Source organism: Staurois parvus, unplaced genomic scaffold, assembly GCF_062004578.1.
Source record: "Staurois parvus isolate SC_StPar_1 unplaced genomic scaffold, SC_StPar_1.0 ptg000500l, whole genome shotgun sequence".
Classification (NCBI taxonomy): domain Eukaryota; kingdom Metazoa; phylum Chordata; class Amphibia; order Anura; family Ranidae; genus Staurois; species Staurois parvus.
The window spans coordinates 1096911-1106959 of record NW_028318296.1 but is presented as its reverse complement, the minus strand read 5'-3'; the positions used below and the strand labels follow the sequence as shown (position 1 = coordinate 1106959).

Below are 10049 nucleotides of genomic sequence, written 5' to 3'. Positions count from 1 at the left end.
CCCACAAAAGGTTGTCATAAATGTCATCCTCATCCGTGCATTATATATAATTATTGTTGTTGAGGTAAGAGTTTGCTAGCCAATATGGAATGTCAAACTATCCAAAAAGTGAATTTTTCTGGCAGCAACTCAATTAATTCAGAAATACATTTTTATTCGGTTCCAAAACAGTCCAAAAGATACTTGCAACAGATGACAAAAATCCAGCAGAATATTTGTAAGTATTACAAATCATAACAGCCCATAGAGTCCCATTTAAGATACTTCATAGCAAGCAGAGATACTACAGCATTCAGCATATGTCCGATCTATAATATGCACCTAGGTAGCTTCCATGCATGCAATAAATGTGAGTTATGATCTATACCTGTGCATCCATGATGATGTTGTGTGTCACCACTCAAAACTCTCTCTCTCTCTGTCTCCCCTAATTACCAAGAATTCAACTACAGGTGAGTCTATTCATTAAAAAGGTGTCCAGCAGACAGTTGACTATAGAAGGGCATTATTTAACAAAGATAACCCCTCCCATTTCATGCTGTCAGCAATGGTACCACATGGAAGAGAAATGTCACAAGGCCTCAGAAAGAAAATATTTTCTTTACACAAGAAAGGTGAAGGCTGCAAGAAGATCAGCAAAGCTTTACTTATCAGTCAGAATACTGTAGCAAAAGTGATACAAAAATTTAACAAAGATGGAAATGCTGCCATCTCACAGAGACGTCCAGGCCGTCCACGGAAGTTAACACCTTGACAGGAGCATCTTCTGTTGAGAAGGGTTGAAGAAAATCCCCATGCAAGTTCACTGCAGTTAGCTAAAGATGTAGAAAGCCAAACTGGGGTGATTGTTTCTCATGACACAATATGGCATACACTGCAGGAGAATTGCATGCATGGGTGTCATCCACAAAGGAAACCTCAGGCTAAAGCCCACACACAAAAAAAGCCAGCCTAGAATTTTCCAGGGCCCATACTGAAAAAGAAGACTATTAGGACTCTAATCTGGAATGATGGAACCAATATAAATGTTTTTGGAACTGATGGCTTCAAAACTGAATGGTGTTGCAAAGGTGAGAAGTACCAAGAAAAATTCATGGTGCCTACAGTGAAACATGGTGGTGGCAGTGTCCTTCTGTGGGGCTGCATGAGTACTGTTGGTGTCTGGGAGCTGCACTTCATTGATGGTATCATGAATTCACAGATGTACTGCTCTATATTGAAATAGAAGATGTTACCATCACTCTGTGACCTTGGTCGTTGTGCACTTTTCCAACATGACAATGATCCAAAACACACCTCTATGGCCACTGTTTGATTTTTGAAGAAGAACCGGGTGAAAGTGATTCAGTGGCCAAGTATGTTTCCTGATCTGAACCCAATTAAACACCTATGGGGAATTCTGAAGAGACAAGTTGAGCATCACTCTCCATCCAGCATCCAGGCTCTAAAAGAAGTTGTTTTTGAAGAATGGAAAAAGATAGATGTTGCAATATGGCACCAACTTGTTCATTACATGCCTAGAAGACTTGGTGCTGTCCTTTCAAATCATGGAAGTCCTACAAAATACTAGAAGTACTAGTTTTTGTTGTGGGGTGGATTCATTTTCGCATCAACTAATTTGAGTAAAACTGAAGATTTTGTAGTCTAAGTTATATTATTAACCTTACTTTCATGTAATGAGCTAAACAAATGTTTTAGAACACTCATTTTTGCCAAAGTTTGGAATTTGTTCTTGTCTGCATTGAGATTTTGATTAAAATCTTATTTTTCAAAAGGGGTGTACTTATTTATGCTGAGTACTGTATGTATGTATGTGTGTGTGTGTGTGTATATATATGTATATATATATATATATATATATATATATATATACACACACACACACACACAGTTGTGTTCAAAATAATAGCAGTGTGTTGAAAAAAGTGAATAAAGCTCAAAATCCTTCTAATAGCTTTTATTTCCATAAACACAAATGCATTGGGAACACTACACATTCTATTCCAAATCAAAACATGAAGAAAAATATATCAAATTTGTGTTGTTCCTCTAAGCAAAATTGAAGAAAAGTGAATATTAGACTGTTCAAAAAAATAGCAGTGTTTGTATTCTTCTTTACAAACTCAAACATTCACTATATGAACTGAAAAATGTTTGAAGATTTTGCTTTCCTTTGAATCACTTTGGTTGTAGTCGCACTGTTTCTGAGAACTGCTGTACATCTGTGTTGCATGGAGTCAAACAACTTCTGGCCCCTGTGATCAGGTATTCCAGCCCAGGATGATTGGACTACATTCCACAGTTCTTCTCTATTTCTTGGTTTTGTCTCAGAAACTGCATTTTTGATGTCACCCCACAAGTTTTCTATTGGATTAAGATTCGGGGATTGGGTTGGCCACTCCATAACGTCCATCTTGTTGGTCTGGAACCAAGATGTTGCACGTTTACTGGTGTGTTTGGGGTCGTTGTCTTGTTGGAACACCCATTTCAAGGGGATTTCCTCTTCAGCATAAGGCAGCATGACCTCTTCAAGTATTCTGATGTATTCAAACTGATCCATGATCCCTGGTATGCGATAAATAGGCCCAACACCGTAGTATGAGAAACATCCCCATATCATGATGCTTGCACCACCATGCTTCACTGTCTTCACAGTGTACTGTGGCTTGAATTCAGTGTTTGGGGGTCGTCTGACAAACTGTCACCGGCCACTAGACCCAAAAAGAATAATCTTACTTTCATCAGTCCACAAAATGTTGCGCCATTTTTCTTTAGGCCAGTCAATGTGCTCTTTGGCAAATTGTAACCTCATCAGCACATCTTTTTTTCAACAGTGGGACTTTGCGGGGCTTCTTGCAGATAGCTTGGCTTCACATAGGCGTCTTCTAATTGTAACAGTCCTCACAGGGAAGTTTACACCTTCTTTCATCTTCCTGGAGCGGATTGTTGGCTGAGTCCTTGCCATTTTGGCTATTCTATCCATTCGAATGGTAGTTTTTCGCTTTCTTCCACGTCTTTCAGGTTTTGGTTGCCACTTTAAAGCATTTGCGATCATTTTAGCGGAGCAGCTGATCATTTTCTGTCACTTAACTTCACCTATCACTTCTTTATATGTTTTCCCCTCTCCAATCAACTTTTTAATCAAGGTACGCTGTTCTTCTGAACAATATCTGGAACGACCCATTTTCCTCAGAATTTCAGAGAGAAATGCACTGTAACCAGCATGTACAACATTTGCTGCCTTCCTTCCTTAAATAAGGGCAATAATTGCCACCTGTTTTTCAAAGAATGAATGACCTCACTAATAAAACTCCACACTGCTATTATTTTGAACATGCCCCTTTCAATTAGTGATTCAATTACACAGAATCAGCAGCATGCATGTCATGACTGTTGGGTCTGTTGGATTTCTATTACTCTACCACACCTGCTAGTAAATTATTTGCCATGTAGAAATATCATTTCTACCAAAAACAGTGATTGATCCGGTTAGTGATGTCTGACTGCTATTATTTTGAACACAACTGTATATCACTAATATTTGGGGGGTTAATTAGCTCAGGGTAGTGCTTCCCAGTGGGTACAGTCCACGCCAGAAATTATTGTTTAAAGGCTTGTTGGCCCACTTTTATTAAATAAAACAAGAAAATTCCACACAATATACCCACGCAGGGGTATCCACTATCAATGCAAAAGAAAAAGATTCAGCCTCCTGGCTATCTTTAGCAGCACCGCTGCTCAGGCTTTATGCCTCGGTCCTCTTGACCATTCACATACAAATGCTGTACCTTGGTTAGCGACCTTTCACAGTATTCCTGCTTCTCCAGCACACAGGCTTGGGCCCTGTCTGCTCTATGAGACTACACTGTGCCACCATGCACACTTGTGGCTGCTCCCTTGCACCCACATGGAGTCCTTGGGTTGGTGGAGCCCAGAAACCTGGTCTTGATTATTATTATTATTATAGGTACTTATATAGCGACATCCAGTTACGCTGGACGTATATATATGTATGTATATATATATATATATATATATAACAAAGTGGGTCCTCTGAAGGTGTTTGATAGTTGCATGAATATTCAAGGTACCCTGTCATCTGCCTTGTCTGTAACTCTGTCTTACGGATTGTTTCTGAGCCCATTAAATGCATCTCTCTGGAAAAGAACCATTGAACTTGTTGCTGCGGGAAAATACATTTCTGGGATAGAGATGTTTTACATTCAATATTGACTAGTGAACTCTTGCCTCAACAACAATCATTATAACAATAATTATCACTCCTCAACCCCACATTATATATGACAATAAACCACACCCTCATTTCAATCAATATTGAAAATATTTAAACAGTATAAAAAAACACGTAAATGTTAACAATACCCAATAAGAGGTAATGAGAGGTAATCTACCTGGCTTTACAATTAACCCCTTGGCACTGGTGCCTCCTGGCCCTTTAAAGGTTTCAGAAGCCGGGAGGCGGGGTGGGGTTTAGAGTCACGTGACCGCTGTGACATGCTGTCACATGATCGGGAAAGGTCCCGATCGAAAGAGGAGATCGGGACCTTTCCGTGAGTACCAGACATGTGTGCTGGAAGCCCGCAGGGCATAGGCTCTCAGCACATATGTTCTTTTTTAATAGAATGCAAATGTGCGGCCGCTCGTCGTCTAGGCCCAGACGCCGGGAGGCCGCACATTTGCGTTCGGCTGGCGTGAAGAGGTTAAAGCGTATAGCAGTATGACAAAATTTTGATCTGTACCAGAATGCAAAAAAAGTACTAACTACTAAAGTACTTTTAGTACTACACAAAAAAATAGCACCTGTCCCAACCTATAGCCAGCCTTAGCAGCAAGGTGCATACTGTATGCAAGGGCAATGTACAGGCTGGCTGGTAAGTGTGCTGGGAAATCTTTTGCTTGTTCGTGATGTACATTGCCCTTCCATGTGCTGCTAAGGATGGTTATAGGTTGGGACAGTTGCCATGTTTTGTACAGTTGGCTGAATTGGATGCAGGGACGCACTTGATGCCTTTGCTGTCATTTTGCTATAGCTGGGCGTCATGTGCATCCCTGTACCTCCAGGTACAGCTGCCCTTAACCCATCCATTGATATATGTGCTCCCACTGTGGAGGCTCTGGAAATGTTAGAGTTAGGTCCGCAGTATACAGAGTACCCTTGGCGAGGGACTTTGGCTTACGCATGTATTTTCAAATGTGTGCAAACAAAACCCTCTGTTTTTAATGCAAACTGTTAGGACAATTCAGTTGTTTTGAAGGCTGACTGGTAAGTGTGTTGGGAAATCTTTTGTTTGTGAGATACACTTAGTACTAAAGTATAGGGTACTAACCACTACATGGAGATAACCTTTTCAAGTTTAATCAAGGTAATCATCAGCATCCTCATGATGTCCATATACAAATCTGACTAATTGTATGATTTAATTTATTATCAACCCCTCTTTAGACATAGACATCCTTTAGAATTCTGTTGGATTGCTGCACCATAATTGTTGGTGCTTGTGCCCAATTCATATAACTATCAGAGACAGGTACATGAATCCTTCAGAGCCCAGAAAAGAGGTCATACTGCCCATACTGGACACTTCTTCCTCAGTGTTCTCCCTCCCAGCCACTGCATCCAACATACTGACAGGCGCATAGCCCAGGAGTCTTGTAGAGAGACGCTAGTTCCCTATTAGGTCCACCTTGTTCATGGATGGCGGATGGCAGTCTACAGATCCACAGCAGCTATTCAATCCAGTAGTGGTTTTTCAATCCACTTACTGCTTTCTGCTGTCAATCAAAAAAAAGTGAACCTGATAAGGAACTAGTCTCTTCATTATCCATCAAGCTCTTCCTACCCAATAGGCACTCTGGCCATGGGACACATGTTCCCCATCAGGGCTGCCTTCCCTGTGATTCATGTCAGTTCTCAAATATGAGCAGTGTCATACATGGGTAATGACATCACCACTTTCCCCGACCCCTTTGTTTACATTCACCTTTGAATTACCCAGCTGACAGCTGAATAGGGCCAGGGATAGAGCCCTGTGCACATACCTGAAAGCATCCAAACACAGTCATGCCCCACTTTGAGTACTACTGTACCTCTGTATGCAAGCTTAAGAGTTGGTCTAAATTACCAGTGGTTTCCTAATTTGAAAACTGGGGTAACTGTTCAGGAATCTGTTTCTGCCACCCTGGCAGGGTCTTAAAGTGGAGGTAGTTGGTACTATCAGAATTTGGCACATGTTGGTATTGAACTGAAACTGGCATAAATGCTCATATGAATTTAGGCGCTGGTAGTCCTTAAGGAAGCTTCCGCCAGAAAACATAAATGCTCTATTGAGGAACAGTGTAAAAATTAAACAAAACATCCAGCACTCCTCTGTACTGCGTAATGATAATTAGTCCATAGATAAACAGACTAGGAATCTGTAGTATATCAGCATTTGTTGCAATGGCAAATGGATGGTTGAGGGGTGGATGAAAGAAGGGTAGATGGATGTATGATGGATGAATGAAGGATGGATGGATGATGGATGAATGAAGGTTGGATGGATGGATAGATGATGGATGAATGAAGGGTGGATGGAAGGGGATGAGGATGGAACATGGTTCACTTCTGCAGCTCCGGTAAGATCTGGGCAAGACCACCTCTCAAAGCAGAAAATAGCAAGAAGCAGGACACTGAGGTTAATACCTAGCCAAAAAAACACCTTTTATTGAAAACACCACACTTACATGTCAGAAATCACCAATCCTCCAGAGGACAGTACACAGCAGATATGAGACACCAGAGCCGATCAGTTGAAGGTACACAGAGGCAATATTAGGCCACCAGGCATGCAGCAGTAGAGGGTCCAGAGTGGCAGCAGGTAGTATGGAGAGAGGGAGCTGGTGGCGTGTGAAGATGACAGCTGTCATCTGTACTCCCCTCATAGGTGGTGCTTAACTGAAGCGGCAATACAGAATGGGAAGGAAGTTGTGAGAAACCTCGTTCCTCTATTATTTCCTGCAGTCACCAGGGGAAAAGCTGTCCAATTGGACGCTGGTGCCCCTCGTGACCTCCGCTGCCATCTTGTGTGTGGGCAGAGCTTGTTTAAGACCCTTGATCCCTGATTTGGCATGCATTGTGCGATTGGTTAGTATAGGGACAGATTCCCTGTCTGTCAGGGACAGTGCTTAGCGGAAGGGAGAGGTTCCAGAGGAGTAGGGTAAGTGCAGGGACTACATTATCTCCTTTCAGGAAGCCTCCCATTTGGGTGTGGACTGGCCAAGCTGCATTCCCTCCCCTCACTGCAGAAGCTGTCGGCATCATTTCAAGATAACAATCCTCGGTTCCTGTTTGTAAGTGGTTCCGATTGAATGGGCCTACCCTCTGGGCCTGATTGTGCATTGTTGGGACTTTCTTAAAATGCTGTTCTCATCCACCTCGGCCTCAGAGTGTATTCTTTGCTGCTGGCGCACCACGCTGCACCCTATCCATGCGCTTTCCTGAAAAGGCATGCTCTATATAGATCAATAGTAAAGCACTTAAAACGCATGTAAAACACACCTAAAACACAGTGCACCTAAGACACACAAATGTGAACTGGCCCTTAGGGTGGGGTGCCAGAGGGACAGTTTATCATAGCCAACATTATACTCAGGATGTCCCAAACTTACCATTCTAATGAAGAATATCATTAATATAATAGGGATGAATAAAGCAGACAGGAAAACCAAACGCAGTTTTACATGATATTTGGTGGGTTCTGAAAAGAACAATAGATACATTTAGAATATTCATAATAACAGTAATTAAATATTATTATGAGTTGGACTAAAAAACAAATGATCCATTCTACATATCAAAGCTGAACTCCATGCAAACTGCCAAATACACAGATGAAATACACATAATGGGCTGGTTTACCTGCCCAAGGATTTGTATTTCTGTCCATCCAGGCCTGAGAATTACACTCAGCTCTGCCACACAACACAGCTCTGTCCGGCAGGATATGAGGCCTGATTTTTGATCAATGCAGTTATTTAACACTTACAGATCTTGTGACTGGTCGGTGAAAGAAGAAGCAGCAGACTGATGAGCTTCTCTTTTGGTCACTCTGTTTTCCCCTCATATCAGCACAAGAGCACCGTAGCCAAGGCCCAGGACAAGAAGTGGGCAGGAGGGGCAGCTGCCCGGGGCGCAATGCTTTAATGTAGGGAGAAGGGTGTCTTACTTCTGTTAGAAAGCTGACAGGAGTAGTGACAGTTGCAGTGATTTTAATAAGTGAGTGACTACTGGGTGTAGGATCCCCTAAATTTGCACATCACTATGGGGGAAGGGGGGCAGTTTGGCATCTTTGCCCTGGGCGCAGGATGACCTTGTCTGGGCACTGATTGTAGCACTACTGATTTGCTACATGGCCTGCTTTTCCTTTTCTGAACTTTGCTACACAGGGATTGCAGAATGCGAATACCAAATGAAATGTATGTACTTGTACAGATTGCATTACATTAAAATACATGTAATGATATATCATAAATGCAGAGCTTCATCTATCTGTTAATATGAGAAATAGAGAAAAAAAGTGCCACAAACTAAATAGAACAAAAGCTGCACTCCTAACCAAAAAAAGGTAAAAATGTGAATAAATCAAAGAGTGCGCTAAATATAAGTAAATACAAAAATTATTAGTTTAAAATAATGATGTCCGTTTTTTTTTTTATAAAAGTCCATCCACCATAACAAAGTAATTAAACAGTTCTGAAATCTTGTATAAATCAAACACCGTGCAAAAAAAATCCACCACCGAATGAAATGGGTACACTCACCAGAGCTCCATGCTGACCAGAATATAAATCAGCAAAGATAGCGTTTGCTCTGGGAGCGATGATCAGCAGAAGTAATCCAAACTGGGAGCAATATACTGCAAGCAGCCAGTCAGCACAATATGGAATAGCCTTTAACAGCAGGTAGTCATCACGTCTCCATACCATGTTTTATTAAAACGTCAGAAATGCACTCACAAACAGGGTGTCTAGCTATACCAGCAATGACAGCCTCAAGAAAATGGGGACGAGCCTCGCTCACCGCGATATCACAGCCGACAGTCTACGAGGAGTGCCCCGTGATGACGTCGGATGCCGAAACTAGTAGGGCGGTGCTTCTTTTGGATGTGATGTCTGGACGCTCCTCGTAGACTGTCGGCTGTGATATCGCGGTGAGCGAGGCTAGTGTCATTGCTGGTGTCGGCTAGACACCCTGTTTGTGAGTGCATTTCTGACGTTTTAATAAAACATTTTGGTTTTAAACGTACTGCACCATGATTTCCTTTTTTGATTCCCTGAACATGATCTATGGTATGGAGACGTGATGACTACCTGCTGTTAAAGGCTATTCCATATTGTGCTGACTGGCTGCTTGCAGTATATTGATCCCAGTTTGGATTACTTCTGCTGATCATCACTCCCAGAGCAAACGCTATCTTTGCTGATTTATAATCTGGTCAGCATGGAGCTCTGGTGAGAGTGTACCCATTTCATTCGGTGGTGGATTTTTTTGCACGGTGTTTGATTTATACAAGATTTCAGAACTGTTTAATTACTTTGTTATGGTGGATGGACTTTTATAAAAAAAAACGGACATCATTATTTTAAACTAATAATTTTTGTATTTACTTAAATTTAGCGCACTCTTTGATTTATTCACTTCATCTATCTGTGTCTTTTATATCTACAAAGAAAATTTAAAAAAAGTGCACCAGCCTTGCGCATTATGCCAGATACAAATGTATTAAAAATAGATTAGATATACTCCCAACCGAGTGAAGACTAATCACATGGCAAGTGACAGTCACTGAATATGTGTTTCAAAGAGAACCAAAAGCCCCAACATCAAAGCAGTGGCATCCAAGGGCCAACTAAAGGCTGACATGTTTCGAGGGAAACCCCTCTTCCTCAGAAACTGATCAGCCTTTTTTTTGACCCTCGGATGGTACTTCTTTGATGTCGGGGCTTTTTGTTCTCTGTGGAACACATATTCAGTGACTGTCACTTACCAT

At 41.6% G+C, this 10049-nt stretch overlaps 1 protein-coding gene across 1 annotated transcript in view; it reads right to left on the bottom strand.

Moving 5' to 3' along the window:
- Positions 1-7668: 7668 nt before the first annotated feature.
- Positions 7669-10049, bottom strand: part of LOC149452044 (major histocompatibility complex class I-related protein 1-like) — a gene marked incomplete at its 3' end in the record, with an annotated part of 93511 nt that continues 91130 nt past the window's right edge. Inside the window, exon 13 of the mRNA XM_089689851.1 lies at positions 7669-7757. Within this exon, the coding sequence (XP_089545977.1) occupies positions 7669-7757 (89 nt within the window). The remainder of the gene's footprint in view (positions 7758-10049) is intronic.